Genomic DNA, 23144 nt, shown 5'->3' on the forward strand with positions numbered 1-23144 from the left:
TAGCCTCATTTTACTTTTATTTTTGTCCTTTTCAGGATAAAGAGCTAAACACTTTTAGGGCGTCTCCTAGAGTTGTCCAAATGACGGTCCTCATTTCTTAAAAAATTTTTTTTTAAAAAAACAAAAAACCAAATCAAGGTTCTTTCCTTTCCCCAGTCCAAAAAAAATATGCCATAATGTAAACAAAATCTACTTATTCTGTAAAAAGTATCATTGTTTTTTTTAAGGTCTTTTGACTTCTTGAGAGGGATAATCGGTGAAAGGTAGATCGTCTTCAGGAGGTCCCTTCTGAGGATAGACAACAAAACAGATCTTCTGGCCCCAGTGGGTTAAAGATTCTGAAAAAAAGATCAAAGAGTTAGGTTATGCTAGTTTTGAGACTAGAGTGGGCATTATTAACTGGGAAGGCATTTGAACTCAACGGAAGAATAAGAACATACCAGTTGGGAGGGACCTTGGCGGTCTTCTAGTCCAGGGGTCACCAACCTTTTGGACCTCAAGGACCACCAAACTCATAATTTTAAATCCCGCGAACCAGAGACCCTGGGAAAATCCCCCAAAAAGTCTGCAGGAAAATTCACCACCCCGTTTTCCTACCAATCGATCATTCTTTATTTGGGATCACAGGATCCCGTCTCCAGCTCTGTTCTCAGGGAGAGGGAGAGAGAGAGAGAGAGAGAGACTTTTGGCTTCATGCAAGGAAAGCAGCAGAAACAGCAGAAGTCTTTCTTTCTCTCCCCCAAACTCTGCCAGAAATGAGTCTTTGCCAGTGCAGCCTCTTGGAGCAGAATGCCTTACAGGGTCCCAAAACATCATTTCTGATGGTGTTTGTTCGCAATGCAAGCGATGCAAGCCTTGTGTTCCCGTGGGCCCTGTGGGCAGCGCAGCCTTGTGTTCCCGCTCAGCCTGGATTAATTGCTTTGGGGGTGATGTTTCTCTGTGGACCACCCAAATTTTCTCGTGGTCCCCGGCCCACTGGTTGGCGACCACTGTTCTAGTCCAACCCCCTGCCCAAGCAGGAAGACCTTATACCATTTCAGACAAATGGCTATCCAATCTCTTCTTAAAAACCTCCAGTGTTGGAGGATCCACAACTTTGGGGAGCAGAGTGTTCCACTGATTAATTGTTCTTACTGTCAAGAAATTTCTTCTTAGTTCTAGGATGGATCTGTCCTTGATTAGATTCCCATCCATTGCTTCTTGTCCTGCCTTCTGGTGCTTTGGAGAATAGATTGGCCACCTCTTCTGTGTGGCAGCCCTTCAAATATTGGAACACTGCTATCTTATCAACCCTAGTCCTCCTTTTCAACATCTGCTTTGCATACAGAAGATCCAAGAGTCCAGTCCCATGGCTGGAATGTAAGATTAGACATTTGGGCCTGGCCCAAATTTTAATCCAGCATTTTGTTTTTCCCAGATTCATCTGGATTATGCAAGAAATGGAGACCTCTCTCTCTTTTCCACTAGCTTTTGGACAGATGTTGACACAAACGTGAACATGAACTTTGAAGGCCCATAAGTCTAAATAAGTAGGTTGTTCATCAATTTAGAAACTTCTCTGATTAGGATAGCCAGGTAATGAGATGGGTCTTTCTAACCTTGTCTAAGGCAGATTTCTGTACATCCGTAATAGTGTAAGTCACATAAGGAAGTACTTGGCAACCAATCTTGAGTTAATGAATGGATTATTTTGTAATCAATAGATATACTCGATGCTGCCTCCAAGGCTGTTTTCTTTTTTGTTTCTTACCTGTTATTCTATTTACACACTTTGGTTTGTTTTGCCAGTACACGCCAAGAAAAAACACTGGCACTCCAGTTAAGATGATAATCAGTCCAATGCCACAGACCACTGGCTCAGAATAAAAACTGAAGATTAAGAGAAAGGCCCAAAAGATCAGGTAAGTGATTGGAACCAGGAGGTTTACCTAAGAGGAAAGAAAATATTGGAAGGGTACAGAGACTTGTTGTTTCTGCCCCAATTCCCTTTGTGCTGATAGACAACATTGGATCATCGCTCAGATAGATCACCAGGAGCTTCTGCCTTGGCTAATCCCAATGTGTCATGCCCTTGTTGGAGTCTGATTCTGAGGGGGAGATTGAGCAGATGACAGGGAGTGTGAGTGTGGCTCCAGTGGCTGTGGAGGAAATGGGAGAAGGGCACAGTCCGGCTGGGATTCAGAGAAAGATCCAGGGCCATCCTCTCTTCATCCTAGGGCATGCAGGGAGGAACGGAGAAGGGAGCAATGTAGCTTGCGAGAGAGAAGAAGGCCCTGATCCCTTTCATTGGTTGCAGTTGGGAGAACAGGATATAAGTGGGGCGTTTGCACACGGCTCCTTGCTGGAAGCAAAGCGTGCATTATCTTGGTCAAGCCTTATATGGGTTTTGGCGTCCTCCCAACTCTGGGTGCTGCGTTATCCTCTGCAATTTATCATCCTGGCCTGCCGTGTTAATTACTTCAGTGTGGTTTGTGTTGGTTTTTTTAATTTCTAATTATCTTTACTTTGGGTTCGGACTGCATTTCTGCCCTTTGTAGACTGTTTTTTGAAGAGTTTGTTATCCAGCCAAGGATAATTGAACATTGGGGCCAAGTTGGAGGCATTAAAGGGAATTTATTCTACTTTTGTGACTTTGTTATTTTTGTGTCATGCCCCGGGTCATCACACAATGCCACACTTCTGGATGACACCACCCCAGATTGGTATCCTTGACCAACATGACCATGGGCATTATGTAGATCTGGAGATCATGGAGACTGTAGTCCTGGTTGTTTAAAAGCTCACCAGGATCAGGAACGTAAGCTCATCTCTATCTTTTCTTAATTCATGGGTGTACCTAACGATCTGGCAGGTAAAGGTGGAGTAATTTGACATCAGAGCCTCCAAGCTGTTTAACAAGTGGGGGTTATAAACATGACTGGTTGCAAGTCACTTTTTGGAATGCCATTTTAATTTCAAACGGTTGCTAAATGAATGTTTGTAAGTCAAGGACAACCTGCAGAGGCCAAAGAGCGGGAGAAACATCAGACTGCCCCACTATTTTTCACCTTGATGGGTCTGAAGATCTGAGGCTGTTTCCACCGTAGCACAAGCAGGCCTATTATTGTCACTCCATAGCAGAGGTAGTTGATGAAGGACACGTAGTTAATTAACGTGTAGGTGTCTCCAACCAGCATGATGACCGCAGTAGACAGGCACTGGGGGGTGGGGGAGAGAAAAAGGAAGGGGTGTATTCTTTAAATTGAGAATTTCTGGAAGAAACAAAGGCAAAACCTTCCCCAGGTTAAAAATGCAGACTTCAAAGGAAGAGTGGGCACATGATACAAGGATCAAGAGACACGAAGAAGCTCTCCCATTCAAATAGCTTAAGCCAGGGGTTTCCAATCTTGGGACTTGTGGACTTCAACTCCCAGAATTCCCCAGCCAGCCACACGTGGCTGGGGGATTCTGGGAGTTGAAGTCCACATGTGGCTGGCTGGAAAATTCTAGGAGTTGAAGTCCACAAGTCTTAAAAGTTGCCAAGGTTGGAAACCCCTGGCTTAAGCTATTGCAAGGATGACAGAGCTATAGCTAGGACAGTCTAAGGAGACCCTACAGATGAAAAGAGAGGGAGGGAGAGGAGAGGAGAGGAGAGGAGAGAGAGAGAGAGGATGCATAGCAGATGAAAGGGAAAGTAAAAAGTTGAGGCTGTAATGTTATTACTTATTCTATTTTGCTAAAAAGAATTGGAAGTCAATGTTTTTCTTTTCTCTTCCCCCGCTTTAACCTACACTTCTTTCTCTTCCCCTCCCTCTTCTCAATTTTCCCAACTGGTTTCACTTTCTTTTGTATTTTATATCTTGATAATGAAATTAATAAAAGAAACCAAACCGTGAGCAGCATACAATAACAAATGGCTGTTTGTAAGATTAGCTGCCAATGGAGTCATAACGCTATTTCACGATGGTTTGTGTTCACGCTCTCTTTCATTCTTTTCATGGCTTCTTCAGGATCACTCAGCTTCCAACATCTGCCACCTGAATCCGTCTCTTCATTCTATCTAGTGATTTTGGCTGCACTTGAGTAATACAAGTACATTTTATTTTTACCGTGGCTGATTTTACAAAATGGATTTGATTGGTATTCAATTAAACCAAGAGTCTTTCCGATTAGCTATGTCAATCAATTCTACAGGAATAGAAACACCTACGCAGATAACGAGAGCAGGGATTGGAGTGCAATTTTTGACATGGATCATGGCCAGAAGACTCGGCAAATGACCTTCTCGGGCACCAGCAAAACACAGCCTAAAAAAAAGAGAAGAAAAACATTCTCCTAAGCTTGTTTTATTTTAACCCCTTTCAGCAAACACACAGTTTAACTTTCTTCTGATGGCGGAAGATACAGAAACCCAATGAGGAATATTTAACACTTGGGGAAAAAAAAGATTCAGTTTGTTACTTAAGAGTGGCAAGTGACAACAATAGGTATTTCACACCTCCAGTGTTCTGTTTAGAGAGACATTGTCTTCCCACATTCTGGTACTTTCCAGGTGTGATGGATTTCAGCTTTGGATGGCCACTCCACTGTTTCATGGATAAAGTGGAAGAGGAGAACATAGATGTTGGCTTCATATACTTTAAAACATTGGGGTGAGTTAGGAGGAGAAGAAAAATCAATGGTCTCTAGATGCTTCTCAATTATGGGACATTTCTCCCAAGTTGTTGAATTCCTGGATGCCTTCCCCTGTCTTCACAAACTCCCTGATACAATATCTACTGAGAATGGTTAGTCCAAAATTCAAGCTCCCCAAGAATGAATGGGATTTGAATGTACAATCATGGGCATCGATTAAAAACCACAATGATGTCACATCACGCGATTGACATACAGTAAAACCCACATAATTGGTGACATGATATGATGCACATGGCCTGATCTGGATGCCCATAAGATTAATATTCTGACTGTGACACTAAGTGTTTTCAAAAGAAATGGATCCAAATAAAACTAACATCTAATTAAACATATCTATGGAGATTCTCAGTCCCGAAGGGGCTTTTTCAAGAGGCAGCTGGACTTTCTGTTTTTTCTTTGAAGAAGTTTCGCTTCTCATCCAAGAAGCTTCTTCAGCTCTGACTAGATGGTGGGGAATGGAGGGATTTATACTCCTTGCAGACAGCTGGTCATTTGCATCCTTTTAGAGGGTCGTTGAGGCCACTTGGAGATTTATTTATCCGATAAATGGGAACTTCCACGCCCATTTGCACTACTCAGGTGACCCTGAGGACACCGTCAAACCTCAAAGTGGACTCAACAACTCTCTTAAAGAATGCAAAATGACCAGTTGTCTGCAAGGAATATAAATCCTTCCATTCCCCACCATCCAGCCAGAGTTAAAGAAGCTTCCTGGATGAGAAGCAAAACGTCTTCAAATAAAAACCAGAAAGTCCAGCTGCCTCTTGAAAAAGCACCTTTGGGACTAATCAAACATGCTGATCCAACAGTTGCCCCCAAGATTTTGCTCTGAAAGGCAGGAACAGTTCACACAAACAGGACCACTGTCCTGATCATATTAACCCAGTTACAGCCAACTGGTAATATATATTATCTCTGATACTAAATATATAGCGATTCTCAGCCTGCTTACACTGTGATGATTACTTGCTGATGACAATCTTCTCCGCCATAAATTTGTCAAATTTCTTTCTAAAATGGCTCAAAACCTTTGACATCCCCCTATCAGGACAGCACATCCGATCTTACATTCATATTGTCCTAACATCTTAACTGCAGAATTAGCTCCACGGAGACTCCTTGCAACTTGCATGGCCAGCTAAGTATATTAAGAGCGCCATGTCCCAAAATGTTGTTTAGCATGAAACACACCAGAACATTCCCACTAAGAAAGCAATGATGTTTCTCTTCCCAAAGTAAAGAAATGTTTAAAAAGTGCTCATGAAAAATAAGCAAATAAATAAATAAATCGTACTTTATCTAACCTTGAGGAGGTAAAAAGGTATCCATTTATTCCTCCAAATGTAGACAATGCCACAGACACTGGCATAACCCAGGAAAAATAGCCCAGTAACTTCTCACCAAATGTCTAAAGCAACAAAAGGCAGGAGGGGGGATGGAAACGAAACATAAATTGCAACGCACCAAACAGAAAGCAAAAATGAATCATTTCAATGAATCCCAAATGCAAAGTCAAATTCCGGGGTATATTTTACTTACGACCGCCACAGCATTGGAAGACAGGAGTTCTTGGGGTGACATGGCCGTGAAATATGCAATATTGGTGAAGGTGTATACAAAAGTCACCAGGGGAATGGAGATAAATATGGCACGGGGTAGATTCCTAATTTCCAAAACAAAAATGAGGGCGGGGGATTTGATAAGCATTGAGAACCAAGGCCCAAGAAGCAAAACCCAACATGGACATGGACTATGGTCAACAGGCAAATTAGGTAGAATGTGAATGAAATGTATGCAACAGTAAATTGCGTGAATGTTAGGCCAAATCACATCCATGCATGTACATGCAAAAAAAGGTGAATAGCCACAGCACAGATTGGCCTTCTTATAGAACCATTTCTATCTCTTCTTTCTAATGCTGCTAATGTAGCTTAATGGCTGGCTAAAATCAGTAAACATTTTACCATGGTTGATCATATTCCCTAGAACAGAGGTCTCCAAACTTGACAACTTTAAGACTTGTGGATTTCAACTCCCAGAATGTTGAAGTCCGCAAGTCTTAAAGTTGCCAAGTTTGGGGAGCCCTGCCCTAGAAGCTTGAAAATTGGGCAGTTTTAAGGTGCTAATCTCATTAAGTACAATGAAGATTGAAAACTCAGATGCTGAACATTTGCCTAGGCTTTTCTGAGCAGTGCAATTTCCTATCCAACTATTCTTCTAAGCCAGGGATGTCCAACCTTGGCAACTTTAAGAACTGTGGACTTCAACTCCCAGAATTCCCCAGCCAGTCATGTTGCCAAGGTTGGACACTCCTGTTCTAAGTCTTCCCATTTTGTCTACCTCTTCTCTCTCTCTTCCTATTGGTATCATCTTCTTTTCTCAAGCAATAAGAAAACTGATCACTGTGATCCAGTGGGGCTGTAGGACAACAGCTTGATCTCTCTCCAAACCTTGGCCAAAGTGCACAGGAACACTTACCTGCGTGGATCAACCAGTTCTTCTGTCACGTAATTTAAGAAATTCCACCCACTGAATGCAAAGGAACCTTGGAGAAATGCTAGCGCCAAATGTCCCACAGATGGGGTCATCCAGAAGCTGAATGCATTGCTTGGTATTAATGCTTCATAGTTTTCTACAACAAGAGCAGACTTCAGTGAGGGCATCATCAGTTCACACAAACACATCATGTACTGTAGTCAAGATGGCAGCTGGTCCTGCGTGATTGAAATCCCGTCCCTTTTTAATGTGTATTACATGAAAAAAAAGGCTGGGATTCACATGATGGAACTTCAGCCATCTTGTTGAGTTTTGATTCAAGCACACAGAGACGTGAGGGAATGACTACAAGAAAAAGCCCCATTCTTGCTATCTGGACACAACCATTCTTGATCTCCCCTTGAAGGGCCTTTCTCACTGCTGGGGAAAGAAAAGGAGAAACACCTGGAGAAGCACCACAAAAGAAGGGTGATGGCTTGCTTTCTCCAATGATGAAAAGCACCGCTCGCTTTTTATAATCTCCCTGTTTTTTCCTAGAGCAAAATCCTCTGGAATCACATCATTTGTGGGGAGAGGAACCCCTGTAGAACAGTTCAATCCATTTTTTAAAATAAAACTTCCCTGCCCCGTGACTGATTCAACCTCTTGGCAGTCCTAGTTGAATGATGACACCTGCTTCTTCCCTTCATTCTTTCCTCTACCCTCAATTTTACTCTTGTTGAGCCAAATTAAACCCAGGATGAGTTTATGGACACACAACCATGTTCTTTGCAACACGTTGGTGACAATACAAAAGTGGTTTGCCTCTTTTTAATTCCTAGTCTAGCCTATCACCCTGGGATTGAGGGTGAGTTCCCATTGAGCGCCAGTCTTAGATCCAACTTAGCTCCTTCCAAGACCAGCTAAGGAGATGCTGTTATATTCTCACCCCCACCAAAAAAGTGGGGATTCTCAGTCATGCAGGTCATGGTTGTCCCAAAGGTGTTTTTCACCCCAAAAAGTAACTGGACTTTGTTTTTCCTTGAAGAAGTTTTGCTTCTCACCCAAGAAGCTTCTTCACATAATTGAAGTAGAGAAACATCTTCAAGGAAAAACAAAGTCCTTTTGAAAAAAAGCACTTTTAAGACAGCCTCCAAAAAACTAATTTATCAAACTATGAGCTTTTCCATCACACAGTTGTCCTGTTCCTTTTATGGGAATGGAGGTAGAATGATCAGCAGAGCATTGGGGATGTCAACTCATAAAATATTGCTATAGTCTTTTTAGAGTTGCCAACAGAAAGGGAGGAGCAGTGCGGCAACTTGCAAATGCATTCCATGAATGTTTTCAAAGATAGTAACTAGGTGACTGAAGTTTCTGCCATGCAAAATTCTAACTGGAGAGCATGATTGATGACTCTGGGCTATGGATGTGTCCCATTGGAGAATATGAATCACAATACACCCAGGGGATGGGGGGGAAACCAGGGTCAAGGGTGACAATGAATTATATGTCTCAGGGTTGGCTACACCCAGGCAGTACCGGCATGTTAATTCCCAATAAATCCTTTTAAAGTTTTGGAAGTTTGGTTCGAGACTCATGATTTAAATGGAGGTAACAGCTAGAATCCTGACAAGGGACATAAATTGCTCCCAATTGTTGATTACACTTGACGTTCACAGCCCAAGATAAGTCTTGGAGCCCACCATGAAGCTTATCATAGATGTTTTTAAATATCACTCACTTGAAAAACAGTGGGATGCGAGAGTTTTCTAAAAAGTGTTGGATTTCATGCAGAAGACCATTTAAACACTGTGGGGTTTTGTATCGGTACCTTTGAAGATCTGCACAAAGCCAACAGTTATGATAAGAGCCAAAGCCAAAAGTTTTCCTCCTGTGAAGATGTCCTGGATTCGTGTGGCCCACCGAACACTGGAGCTGTTCACCCAAGTCAACAGTGCTAGAGATGAGAAAGCAGAGTTCAGTTCCTCAAAATGGAAAGCAAAAACAGGGGTATCTGTAGAGAGGAGTAAAAAAAGTCAAGGTGGCAGCCCCAACTACATGCTTGAAACCCTGCCCTTTTAGCTAAATACATGTAAATAGGGAGTGGGGTTTGGGGGATGTTGATTGGACCATGTGCCTGACTGTTTGGAAATGGGGAAAACTTTTAATTAGGTGAAAACCGCGGGAATATTCAGAGTCGGTTTTCACCAGATCTGTGCCAATATGATGTATCCAATAAACCTGTTTCTTTGAGGAACCTTCTTGCCTTGGAGCTCTGTTTATTATGGACGTATTACTTGGAACACTCACAATAACACCAGAGCTCACTGCAACAGCATTGCCAAAAAGAGTTGTAAATCTAATCTTACAAAGCTTCTCCTCCGGTAATACTGATTTACAAACTAGAGCATACAAAACCTTTGCTAGACCAACACTTGAATATAGCTCCACTGTCTGGAATCCGCACTGTATATCAGACATTAATACAATTGAGTGAGTCCAGAAGTATTTTACAAGAAGAGCACTACACTCCTCTGTTCACAACAGAATACCCTACACCACCGGACTTGAAATTCTAGGCTTAGACAACCTTGAACTATGCCAGCTAAGATTGGCATAGTACATAAAATTATATGTTACAATGTCTTACCAGTTAATGAATATTCCAGCTTTAACCACAACAACACAAGTGCGCACAACAGATATAAACTTTATGTAAACCACTCCAAATGTCAACTCATAAAATATTTCTAAGGTCTTTTTAGAGTTGCCAGCAGAAAGGGAGGGGGGAGCAGTGGGAAGCTTGCATTCCATAAATGTTTTCAAAGATAGTTTTTAGGTGACCGAAGTTTCTGCCGTGCAAAATTCTAACTGGAGAGCATGATTGATGACTCTTGGCTATGGATGTGTCCCATTGGAGAATATGAATTATGATACACCCAGGGGGTGGGGGAAAACCAGGGTCAAGGGTGACAATGAATGATGTGTCTCAGAGTCAGCTACACCCAGGCAGTGCTGGGATGTTTACTCTTAATAAATCTTAAAACTTCAGAAGTTGGCTTGAGACTCATGATTTAAATGGGGTAACTGCCAGAACCCTGACACCAAACTTGATTGCAGGAAATACAATTTCAGCAAGAGTGGTCAATGTCTGGAACTTGCTACCTTACTCTATTGTCACCTGCTCAAACCCCTACTCCTTTACCCTCAAACTAACCTCGATTGACCTCATCCCATTCCTAAGAGGTCTGTAAGGGGCGTGCATAAGCGCACAATCGTGCCTACCATCCCTGTCCTATTGTCCCCAATTATTAGTTCCTATTTCATGTATTTAAACTTATGTTTATTCTTATTTCTATTACATTGTAAATGTTTGACAAATAAAATTAATGAAATAAATAAATAAAATAAACTGACTCAGAGGCAAGTAGTTTCCTTTGATAGCTCTGAGTCCAATCATAACCTTACGGGATAAAGAAAACCAATGATAGAATTCTTTATTGGCCAAGTGTCATTGGACACACAAGGAATTTGTCTTGGTGCAAATGATAAATCCATACTTACATAAACACACCATGGAAAGGACTCGTGAAGCTTTGTAGGGCGGGATGCAATTGGGAAACATTGGTTGTAGCACATAGTTAGAAAAAGTCAAAGCAATAACAGCCAGGCTAGTTGGGTACATGATAAGCACTGTGCTCCATAGCAGCAGAAATCTGCAACCAATAGAAACAATTCAAGATATCTCGTTCAGGCTAGTCTGCTGGGCAGAACAAGCATGTGTAGGCCAAGTATTGTAGAGAAAGATTTGAGAAGAAAGGAGTAGAGGGGGATCCTGCTTCTCATTTGATTTCAACCCACTGTCTGAAGGCGCAGGGCAGTCAAAACCAGGAGGCAGAGTTAAGCGAGTCAGCAGCCTAGAACCCTTGAATTCCCACAAAGATTCTAAGTCTAACCCCTCTTGAATTCCACCAACTCTTTATTTAGCATCAATTTAGTGTTGAATTTAGATGACTAAATTTTTACATATAGGATTGAGCAATAAATCTTCTTAACAGCAACTTGGCACTGTATTGTCCTGATCCTTCACACCTGATACTGTCCTTCCCACCAGCATGATTAAATGGGGACTCTGAACGCTCCATAAACCTACTGAAAAACAACACAGCAGAGCAACATGTGAGGGACATGTTCTCAAAAGACATCAGAAAAGATCATTTGCTAGGACTGAGGAACAGGGGTTAGCCACTGGAGACCACTGAACTGGGGAGCCAATGGGAGAGGTAATGTAGTGTTGCAACTATACAGTCAATAACCCATCCCCCCCCCTTTTTTTTGCACATGCCACAATGCTCATAAAAAGGGCAGGACTTTGAACCTATTGTTATTGTTGTTGTTGTTGTTGTTGTTGTCATTATTATCCATCGCACAGTCAGCCAGATGTTCAGACTGGGTTTGGTATTTTTGTCTACCTATCAAGTCTTTACCAAGGACCTGGGATAGGCAAATCTGGATGTTTGATGGAGTTACAGATATCACCACAGGATGGAAGCTGTTCCAAGAAAAGCTGCCTTCTGCAATTGACTGATGGCAAATTTGTCAATGCCTATGGTGTTCAAATGGTGCTCCAGTTGTTTTGGGACTCCACCCTATTACTATTGGTATTGTTGTTGTTGTTGTTGTTGTTGTTGTTATTATTATTATTATTATTATTATTATTATTATTATTATTATTATTATTTTGTATATGTTGGCCATCCAACTAACAGAATTCTGCAGCAACCCCTTGACCTCCTTTCCCTCTGCCGGTGCCCGCTGTTGAAATTGGATCATTTCTCTGGATCGGTTACATGCCTGTGGTTATTGATAAGAAATCCCTACATTTCCTATTGTTGCCATATTTTCTCTACTGGTCACCTGAAAGATGGACAATGGTTGAATTATTCCTTCCATTGTCCATCGCAGGGGGAGCAGAAATTTGCACTTCGCTTTGGGAATTTGCTATTGCAAGATTGTCTGAAATGGTATAGGGTTTCTTGCTTGGGCGGGGGGTTGGACTGGTAGACCTCCAAGGTCCCTTCCAACTCTGTTATTCTGCAGGAGCCAATCTGGGTCGGTCACCTGGACCAGAGGTTTTGTCTTCCAAGCTTTTGGACTTGTGCTGGAGCCCATCTTCACAGAATATCTTGACAAGCGGCTAGACAGAAGTTATCTAAGTGTTGTGGTTAGCCAGCAGCAGGTGCAGACGGCTGAGGAGAGCCAGGACTCAGATGAGGGGCCAGGACCATTAGGGAATGGACTGCTGCCTTCAGAGATTGTGGGGGCTGGCAGCAGCGATGAGGAAGTTCCCGAGGCTCCTGTGCCAAGTGCGCGCGCGCTCAGGTTTGCTTGCAGGAAAGAGCAGCTGCAGCAGCACGGGTGACTCGGGAGTAAGGCTGCAAGTTAATGGCCCCTCCTTCAAGAAGATAAAAGCCAGTTGTGAAACTAACCGTCTTTGCAGAAGACAAAGACGTTTTGAAACTCCAGCCTCGTGGACGTTCCATTATCCTGAGTTTGTATTTGAAGATTCTTATTTTGCAAATTATTCCCTGTCTGTTATCTTTTGGCAAGTCTCTCACAGTTTGGCAAGGCTTGTGCTTATCACAGCTAATTATTTTGTAAAAGCATTACAAGATTTTTGTTCCTTTTGAATTGTGTTTGATTTATTGGAAAAGGGCGTGGGTCAGAACACTAAGGGTGGACTCCTGCAAGAGTTTGAAAGAAGATAAAACTTTTGGTCCCAGTTTAGATCCTGCAACAATCCTGGGACACATATATTTGCCTTCATTCGTGTATTATTCTGTTATTCTGTCAAGCGTGATGGTGAAGGCCAGTAACTTAGTAGGCTGGTAACAACCACAAAAAAAACATTAGACCTTTTCACAGAGGATAAATCTGTTAATATTAGTGGAACGTTCTTATTCAGAGGCAGTAACCAATGAATAATAAATAAACCACCAGGTTTTCTCATTTATTATTCCTTGAATCTGGACCGAGTCTCCTAAGATTAACATAGTTGCCTCCAAGTTACACATTTTCTGAGCTCATTTACAAACCAAATGGAAAAGTTTCCCCCTTTTATTAGGGCCCGTGTTTCTCTGTATTACTTCTTTCAAGTTTTGAAAAGATGATTGATATTTCTGAAGCGTTTAAAAACCTGCAAAGCCCATTTGACTAGGAGAAAATGCTTGCCTCCCCCAAGAGCAACTATAGCTCTTGTTGAAAATAGATTTGAGTCTTGCACTGCAATAAAAACACAGCCTTGTAAAGAAAGGCAAGATTAAGGGATCTCCCACTTGAATTATGTTTGGCTGAAGGATGGGAGTTAATTCCTCCATAAAGCTGAATTTTCAATGCCGCAGATTTCAGTTTTTATATCTCCATTTAAAACTCTTGATTTGGTCCCTTCCTTTGCTACAATAAACATTGATTTCTAGACAAGTCTGAGCTTTGGAATTTATCAGATGTTGCAGGAATAAAACTTTCCTTTTTTGTTGCATTTTGTCATTTAATCCCGGAGCTCACAAGCAATCTTCCCCAAAAGCAATCTGGCTCATTGTGCCCCTATAAATACAAGTTAGGTCCTGCTTATCTATCAGCACAGACCTGCTCTCCCTTCCTGCCAAAATCCAATTTTTATGCAGATGTTTTATGCTTCTCTGCACAAAACCAGCATTCCGACTCTGCTGTAGCAATCTTGCACAGTCCATCAGATAGCAATTCAATAAATGGTCTTCTTTTAAAAAATGGGTGGCTGGGGGATGCTACTGAACCATGGGCCATAAAAAGTTAAGTTTAAAGTCTGGGTCCTCAGCTGGAGAGCCCTGATCCTGGGGTCCCTCAAAAAGTTGCTGTGAAATTGGAATTTAAGTTTGAAAGAAGTGGGGAATGGTTCAAATACCACTGGTTCAAATGCCCCTTACAGATGCCTCTACTCAGAGTAACAGTTAGCCAGGTTTTTGCCATATTGTCAGGCATAAAGACTCACGACCACACGTTAAATTGTAGTTCAGAAGATTTATTGCTCAAGCGTATACCCTAGAATATAGTCAACTAAAATTCAGTAGTAAATTTTTGCCAGAAAAGGTCAATGGAATTCAAGAGGACTTGGACCATTTGTGGGAATGTAATGACTCCAGGCTGATGATTCACTTAATTCCACCTGTCCCCAGCTCTGCCAGTTTTTCTCCTACATATATGGATCTTTTAAGAAAAGCAACAGATTATAGGGGGAATATTGTTATACATATTTTTGCATAATGCAGTTAAAGAGAACGTTAGAGGTTAAAATCAGATTTTGAAAAAGGATGTTATCAGGTATGCTCAAGAATAATGTTATTACTATTAGAAGGATGTGGCAAATATTGAATAATTAAAAAAGAAGGATTATGTGCTGATATAAATATGTATAATAACATTAGAAGTTATATAAGTTTGATGAATGTAGTGATTTTCATTTGTATCAATTCTGTTTTCCTATCAAAATGAATGACACACTGTCCATGCAATGATATCGATGTATGTTTAAAAATTAAAAAAAAAAAACTTTACAAAAAAAGAAAGAAAAGCAACAGAGGATACAATATAAGACACCGCAATGTATTTATTTCATCTCCACCTTGCCTTTTTTTTTTTTTTTTTTTTAATGAAAACCTAAGTTGTGTTTGTGGGGGGTCTTCCCTAATTTCGTTCCGATGACCATAACCCCATGAAAGAGATCGTTTTGGGGGCGGATGTTTGAAGCAACCAGTGAGTTCCAAGGTCAAATAAGGACTCCGTCCCAAGTCAGTTGCTAGTTCTATTTGAGAAATATTACACTTCGCGGGCATGTTAGGGCTCAGACCTCCTCTGTGGGAAGAACCGATGAAATAAAATGCACGGCTGTGATTTTAAACCAGGGGTGTCCAACCTTGGCAACTTTAAGACTTGTGGACTTCAACTCCCAGAATTCCTCAGCCAGCTTTGCTGGCTGAGGAATTCTGGGAGTTGAAGTCCACAAGTCTTAAAGTTGCCAAGGTTGGACACCCCTGGTTTAAACCCTCGTGCAAAATTGCTATCCACCCTAATCCTGAAGTCACACTTACCCAGCTAATCCACCGAAAATCTCAGTGACGTAGGAGTAGTCGCCTCCTGATTTAGGGATGGTAACTCCCAATTCAGCGTAACAGAGGGACCCAAGCGCTGAGATCCCACCTCCAAGTATCCATATTATGAGTGCGAGTCCCACTGACCCAGAATGCTCAAGAACTCCTTTCGGTGAAATAAAAATGCCCGAACCAATAATATTACCTAAAAGAGACAAAAGGTGAAAAGATATGGTTATAATATTCACAGTCTGCACCAGTGTTGGGATTCAAAAATTTTTTTTTTTTTTACTACCAGTTCTGTGGGCGTGGCTTAGTAGGCGTGGCAGGGGAAGGATACTGCAAAATCCCCCTTCCCTCCTTACCCCACTAACCTGCTTTCCAGCTCCGTTCTCCTGTGCAGGGCAACCAAAGAAGACCTGCTTTCCAGCTCCGTTCTCCTGTGCAGGGCAACCAAAGAAGACCCAGCCGATCAACTGGGACTCAATGGGAGGCAGAGCATAGATGGGGATGGGGCCAGTCAGTCAGAGGTGCTACTTGCCAGTTCTCCAAACTACTCGAAGTATCCGCTACCGGTTCTCCAGAACTGGTCAGAACCGGCTGAATACCACCTCTGGTCTCCACCAAGTAGACCTTGGCTGACCTTGAAAAATCTTGGCACTACTTGGACAGGAGATCATTTTGGAACGTGACAATGACTTCTCTATTGCAGCTGAGGAAACACTAAGGGATGAAGAACAGATGCAGGAATTGGGCGTGTCTAGTTAAAGAAGGAGTAGGGGTGACATGACAGCAGTGTTCCAATATTTGAGGGGCTGCCACAATGAAGAAAGGGAAGGTCAACCTGTTTGCCAAAGCATCAGAAGGCAAGTCAAGAAAAAGTGGGTGGAAACTACTTAAGGAGGGAAGCAACTTAGAACTAAGGGGAAATTTCCTAAGAGTGAGAATAATTAACCAGTGGAACGGCTTCCCTTCAGAAGTAATAAGTACTCCACCACTGGAGGTTTTTAAAAAGAGACTTGGCAGCCACTACTCTGGAATGGAATAGACCAGGGTCTCCTTTTTTGAGCAAGGGGTTGGATTTGAAGACCTCCAAATTCCCTTCCAACTCTGTTATTCTGTTAATTCTGTGTTGCATCATTGTCAGCACTTGAGTTGGACACAAGGAAAGCTTGACTTCCAATTTCACTTCTTTATAGGATTTTGTTGGCCAAATTTACACATAATGGCAGGCCAGATTAGTTAAAAAAAAACCTAGTGGCATGCTCTACCATCCTGTGTCAAAAAGAAATAAACCCCCTGTGGGTATAACTATCAAAAGGTTGTCTGCCTCTTAGTGTAATGTGTAACCTATTATGTTTATCTCGTTTTTGCGTCTGCGTCTGCTCCTGGTCATCATTTGTGCCAACAACAGCCATCTGAAACTTGGCAAATTCAGATGTCTTAGACATTATCCCAAGCCAATAAAGCATTCTGCTCATTTGCTTGCATGCTCCATGTAAGACCCTTATATGCAAGTGTTAGACTGAATTATTTCCCCTTCAACGTGTTAGAGATGAAAATAGGATTATGCTGGCAACCTAGTCGTCTTTTACTCAGTGCAAGTAAAAAACCGGTGGTTCCAAAACCCACTTTTCCTAAACTATTTGAAGAAGAATAAACAAATATTGTAGGGGACCACTAAGCCATCACCCCCTAAAACTTGAATCCATAAAACTAAAATGTCTAAGAAATCCAAATTATTAAAGTAATAATTAAAAAACCTCAAAACCCAGGAGTACAGTTATTTAAAGACAATTTAAGCCATGGTAAGAATACCATTTAGAAATAAGTTGAGGGTTATCTCATTCTTTCAATCCAAACCTCTTGTAAACTGGGTTTCCAAGTCTTGGTTAAACGCCACAGCTAAGGAATGAAACCTCTTTGGGGCCACCATGGAAAAGTCCATGTCAACTCATAAAATATTTCTATGGTCTTTTTACAGTTGCCAATGGAAAGGGAGGGGGCGGAAAGGGGGTTTGAAAGAGCAGTGTGGCAGCTTGGAAATCAAAAGTGCATTCCATAAATAATTTTTCAGAGGTAGTAACTGGGTGACTGAAGTTTCTGCCATGCAAATATCTAACTGGAGAACATGATTCATGACTCTTGGCTATGGATGTGTCCCATTGGAGAATATGAATTATGATACACCCAGGGGGTGGGGGGAAACCAGAGTCAAGGGTGACAATGAATGATGTGTCTCAGAGTCGGCTACATCCAGGCAGTGCCAGACATGTAAACTCCCAACAAATCCTTTTGAAGTTTTGGAATTTTGGCTCAAGACTCATGATTTAATTGGAGGAACTGCTGGAATCCTGACAAATGCCCCTAAATGGATTTGGGTAACAGATGTTACAGCTCAAATTCATAAAAATACAGCTGACTCTTAAATGTACACATTCTTTATACCACTGTCTGTGAAGTACAATTGATGGCCATTGTAAATGACCGATAACCACTGATACTTTTTGAAGGGAAATCCCAGGTCAGAAATAAATAAGAAAATACTGTACATAATAAATTTTCCCTGCTCTCGCCAAGGACAAAACAATGTACAGTCAGAAATACATCAGGGAGACCATAAAAAAGTGTTCTAAAGAGAATTTTAATCTTGTAGCTAAATGACTTCTTTGGCCAAGACTTTAGACCCGGCCAAAGGAGAGTCTAATTAACATTCAGAAGAACTTTCTCAAAGGAAGACGGTCATCTTGGTCAGAATGCTAAACTAGTCTGAGAAAACCTGACATTTCCAGAGCGTAGGGCAAGGGCAGCAATGCAAAATAAGTGGGATTCTGAAAACAGAAATATGAGATGGACCAACTGGTTCAGATGTTTCTTTTCAAGGTCATGGGTTATGTAAGGAGATGCTAAGGAAGCATGAGAAAACTTGGCTAACCCAACAACAGCCTTTTAGTGAAAACATACCGTGTTGAAGCAAAGGAAAAAAATATGCAATCTCTTTTTCTAATTTTATTTGTAACCTCTTGGTTGCTCCTACGGCAGCAACTCCTAATTGGAGGGGGAAAAAACAACAACTAGCTGAGAGTTACTCAACAGGAGAAAGTCAAATGGCAAAGACAGCCAAAAGATAAGCAGAAAAGCTATCATGATTCTGAGTCTTTACAATGAAAACCTGACATGTTCACCATCTTTCATGTAAATTCCCTCACTTGCTAAAGAGATAGCACTAGGTCAAAAGAATAAAGCATATTTGACCATCTTGTAGTGGCTAGTTGACATGATTTCATTAACCATGATTATTGAAGAAGCCACACTTGGTTTACATGCTAAGCCAGAGTTCAAACTCCCATCCTGTGAGCCAGATATGTCACACACTGGCCACACCCACACTTGGTTTAGCGAAGGGGGGAAAGTCATGATACATCACGTGATACTGGCGTGACGATGTGAGTTTGACACCCCTGTTCTAAGCCATTTATCATGGGTAGCCACAAAGAAACTTGCTATGACTTAGCAGAATATATGGCTATATTACAATGAAAAGGTTAGTATTTTCTTGAGGAACATCAAGTTGAACAACGAAGCTTTTGAACAATGGCAAGGAGACCCATAGTCCATATGAAACTGAGAGATATTTGAGGCTGAGTTTCCATCTTCTAAATAAGATTGATTAATTGATCGATTGATTGATTATGTGCCATCAAGATGGTGTCAACAATTACCAACCATAAATAAGCCTGCCTGTTCCTAAATTTAATTCTTAGGAAAATGCAATCTAATGTTTGTTATGGCTTGATGCTGATAAAAAATTAGTGGACATAAGCTGATAAGCTAGCATCCAAAACCATAATATCCAAAACTATGCTTGTCCCAAGCCACTCTTTACCATGACAAACCATAGGTTTATCTTACATATTCAAGAATTTTGAGCAGGCAACAAGTGTGTCAGACATAAAGCCTATAGCTTTAGACACATTTGTTCATTTATTTTAACCAGAATTTAACTTTGTATCCCCAACAGTCTCTGTCATTGATTATAACCAACCAACCAAACAAACAAAAATAAAGCAAAAAATCTTTTTGTTGCTCAAAAATACTTTGTTAATATTCTCCAAAGCCAAGATGAGTGGGTATGGGTAGAATTGGCAAACACAGCAGTTGGACATATTTGACCTTAAAGAAAGCCCTTTTTGTTCCCAATGATTTTGAGAAATTCCACCGTAAATCATTCCAGACCCAGTCACTCATCTGACAGCATGACCCCCTGTAACACTGCCAAGGTGAAGAAAACCTTAGCTGATCTCCCACAGAATGCCTGATTGTCCAATATAGTATAGCCGCTTACAATAAATACAAGATGGTTCAGCGAGTGATAATTTATTGAGGGAAAGAGAACATACTGTAAGTAGCTTGAGTTTAGTGGTGCTCTTGTTCTTTGTTTCAAATATTACGCATGTTTTTTTTAATTAAAACATCCTTCGCTACAGCTTGGAATGATAGCCTTTGCCCTGGTGAATTCTGAAGCATTTTCACCACAGTATTTAAAATGTAACTATACCGTATCACGCAGCTAAATGGCTTGTCTCTTCTGTCAGAAAAAAAAAAACCCTTAATGAACAATCCTATTCACATGCTAAAGTTTGGGACACAAGACAATGATTGATGGCAGAGGAGGACGAGAGCCTGATTATTATGGAGATTCAAGAATAATTAATATTTAATAAGTACATTCAAACTTATGGCCTGGTCAGTTGTGAGGAAAACTATGAACTGTAGTGCAATAAATCTGGTAGACTGAATTTTGCTATTCCAACATCTATAAACTTCTTTGGAGAAATTGATTCTGGCTGACCTTCATCCAACCAGAACTTTGGTTCTGCTAATATCCAATTTTCATGTCCTTCAAATGCAGACACACACAAAAAATTCAACCTCAACAACCACAGCTGGACTGGATTCAAAATATGAGGGGCATGCCATGACTAGCGTATGGTCCTCAATGTACCAATGACAACAATGACCATGAAGATTATCTGCAGGTTTGAGATAGCACCAAGCTTAGCAACAATACAGAGATGCTTTAGGGCAGGATGTCCAACCTGGGCAACTTTAAGCCTGGTGGACTCCGAATCCCAGAATTCAACATCCAGCATGGACACCTTTGCTTTAGGAAGAATGTCAGATAAGGTCCACTGGGAGCTAACACTCCCAAGCCATTCTGATTTGCAACAAATTACTTCCCTTCCCTCAGATTGATTCTTATCCATGAGCCTCATCTTCGTGTTCACAAGCAGGCAGGCTTTTGACTCAATTCCTTGTCCTTCCTTCTACTTGGGAAAACTCTCAGCATTCGAGTACATTAGGATTCCAGCCTTAAAATATTATCTACCATTCAATTACTTTCTCTGATATGAGCAGTCACATTTTTTGGAAGATACACATCTGCTTTAAAGACTGTCTCTAGAACTGCATGTGGTACAACCTGCTTTGCTTCACTGGAAGTATTTTGTGTGCACACATCCATATGGAAGTCTTCCCAAAAATATGCTTTAATTCTCGGAGGAGGGAAGGTTCATTCAGACCAACATAGACATCCCCCTCAAAGGTTTTTGCACAGCTCTAAACCTCTTTCGAATTTAGCAACGTGGAGTCTCCACTTTGTTTACAGGCAGAAGAAATATGCATCATCCCGAGTACAATCTAATTTTAACTTATCTTCTGCCCATTTTGTTTATACGCAGTTCTTAAATAGTTCCTTCCTTCTGCTATGGGCCATCCTTCTTTCTTCTGTTAGAAACACGTATGTTCTGGGATGTGTCTTTTAAGCTTCTTCCGAATCCTCTGCCTTTTCTTCTATGTTTCTGACATCCTGCTGCTCACTTCTTGCCAACGTTGGGTGATGCGGCTTGCATTTTATTAGGAAGTTTTAAAAAAAGTTGCACAGCTAGTCAAGGTGGGATACAGTCTGGACAGTTATGCAAGGGAGTTTCTTGAGTTCAACTGGGAAAAGCAATCACTAAGTCAGGTCTGGCAAACCCAAACAGAATGACCTTTTCAGCAAGATACAAATGAGAGTGAACAAATTTATTGTCAATGTCTCTTTTTAAAATTTATTTATCAAATCAGTGGTAATCTCCCTGGAATCGACCCTTCCCTGTTTAATTATTTTGCCATTTATTTTAAAACACTGCTCTTACGAAAAAGGACTTGTGATGTAAATACTGGGAAAAGAAACACGGCTACACAAAACTGAATCCTTCTTCCAGAGTGTTTCAAAATTCTTAAAACTAGCAAGGTATAAAAGAGGAGACTGTAGGCTATCCTCCCCCAAAAATAGAACACTATTGTTTAGCTTCTGGAAAATTACCAGCCTTGAAACATTAGAGGACTTCTATGCTTGCTAAATGGTAAACTAATCATCATCATTTTTTAAAAAAGAATCAACACAAGTTAAAGGATCTCTTAGCTACTTATTTGAGCTGGAAGAAAATAGAGCAGAGAAGATTTGTTGAACTTGGGGAGTGGTAGGACCAGTTGAAAGTTCTCAAAATGTTGCATGACAACTGCTAGCATCCTTCTCTATGGATTGCTGAGAGTTGTAGGGCAGTAATGCCTAAAAGGATGCTGGTTTGCCACTCCTGCTTTACACTAAAGATGTATTGCCTCTTTTGGATTGAGACTCAGTTGCTTTCATTTTATTTAGTGTGATGGATGCACCCAAAACCATACTTTGAAAACTACGTTTTGTGGGCTGATGTAATGTAACTTGTTCAGCAGAGATTGGTCAAAACAAAACCTGCATAGAAGTAATTAATCATTTTTGGGAAGCTAATGATGCAATATAGGTAAGGATGCATCTTGATTTTTTGGGGAGGTGGGTAAAGGGAGCCACAAGTTAATTTTAACTCCTGGTGACTTCCTGGAGATGTCCCTGCACTATTTTTGGACAAGATTTCAGAAGTGGTTTGTCATTGTCTCCTTTCTAGGGTGGAGAGAGACAACTAGCCCAAAGTCACACAGTTGGCTTCATCCCTAAAGTGGAACTAGAACTCACAATCTCCCAGTTTCTAGCCTAAGAAGTTCTAATCATTATAACCAGGGATGGGATTCAATTTTTTTAACAGCCGGTTCTGTGGGCATGGCTTGGTGGTCATGTGACTGGCTGGGCATGGCCAACTCAACATCACTCACATCGAGGCATGCTTCTCCTTGCCTGGCCTCTCGTGACTGTGGGGATGCTGCAACAGTCGTAAGTGTGAAAAACGGTCATAAGTCACTCTTTTCAGTGCCATTGTAACTTTGAATTGTCACTCCACACAAGCAAAGTACCAGCAAAGGAGGGGGGAAAAAAACTCCAGAGAAGTTCCTGAGACAGGAAGTCTAGTCCTGCCAAGAATGTAATAAGGGTTAGCAGAGAGGCAGTTTCTGTAAGCAACACCAGAATGTTTCCTTCCTGCCTTCCTTACAGGATTAGCCCTGTAATTTCTTCTAACAACCGGTTCTCCCAACTGCTTAGAATGTTAACAATCGGTTCTAGCGAATAGGTGCAAACTTGTAGAATCCCACCCCTGATTATAACCGTAATGGCGAACCTATGGCATGCGTGCCAGAGGTGGCACACAGAGCCCTCTCTGTGGGCATGCAAACTGTCGCCCCAGCTTAGCTCTGCTGCGCATGCGTGCGAGCATCTTCCGCCAGCCAGCTGGTCTTTGGGTCTCTGCCATGCAGACACGGGGGGTTGCATGCAGGGGGTGGAATGCATGCACAGGGGTTTGGGGTGCATGCACAGGAAATGCATATCCATGCAAGGAGGCTGGGCGCATGCACAGGGGATGCGCATGTATTGCATTTTGGGGATGTGTGCGC

The 23144-nt window shown here is 41.4% G+C and overlaps 1 protein-coding gene across 3 annotated transcripts in view; it reads right to left on the minus strand.

Moving 5' to 3' along the window:
• Positions 1-23144, minus strand: part of SLC7A10 (solute carrier family 7 member 10) — a 33165-nt gene continuing 10021 nt past the window's right edge. Inside the window, exons 2-11 of one of the 3 annotated variants that reach the window (XR_015750637.1) lie at positions 15279-15483; positions 10720-10871; positions 8987-9112; positions 7156-7309; positions 6217-6340; positions 5982-6085; positions 4190-4286; positions 3048-3197; positions 1751-1869; positions 1-338 (exon numbers count right to left, since the gene is read on the minus strand). Coding sequence is in view for 2 of the 3 variants with exons in the window: in XM_087971556.1 (XP_087827682.1) it covers positions 223-338; positions 1751-1928; positions 3048-3197; positions 4190-4286; positions 5982-6085; positions 6217-6340; positions 7156-7309; positions 8987-9112; positions 10720-10871; positions 15279-15483 (1406 nt within the window). In the remaining variant the exon portion in view is untranslated. Of the gene's footprint in view, positions 339-1750; positions 1929-3047; positions 3198-4189; positions 4287-5981; positions 6086-6216; positions 6341-7155; positions 7310-8986; positions 9113-10719; positions 10872-15278; positions 15484-23144 lie in introns of all 3 variants that reach the window. The other 2 variants (XM_087971556.1, XM_087971557.1) reach the window with 2 other exon arrangements.

The sequence above is a fragment of the Notechis scutatus genome, chromosome 9 (genome assembly GCF_049901735.1).
Source record: "Notechis scutatus isolate UNSWTSFEM ecotype Mainland chromosome 9, rNotScu1.2, whole genome shotgun sequence".
NCBI lineage: Eukaryota > Metazoa > Chordata > Lepidosauria > Squamata > Elapidae > Notechis > Notechis scutatus.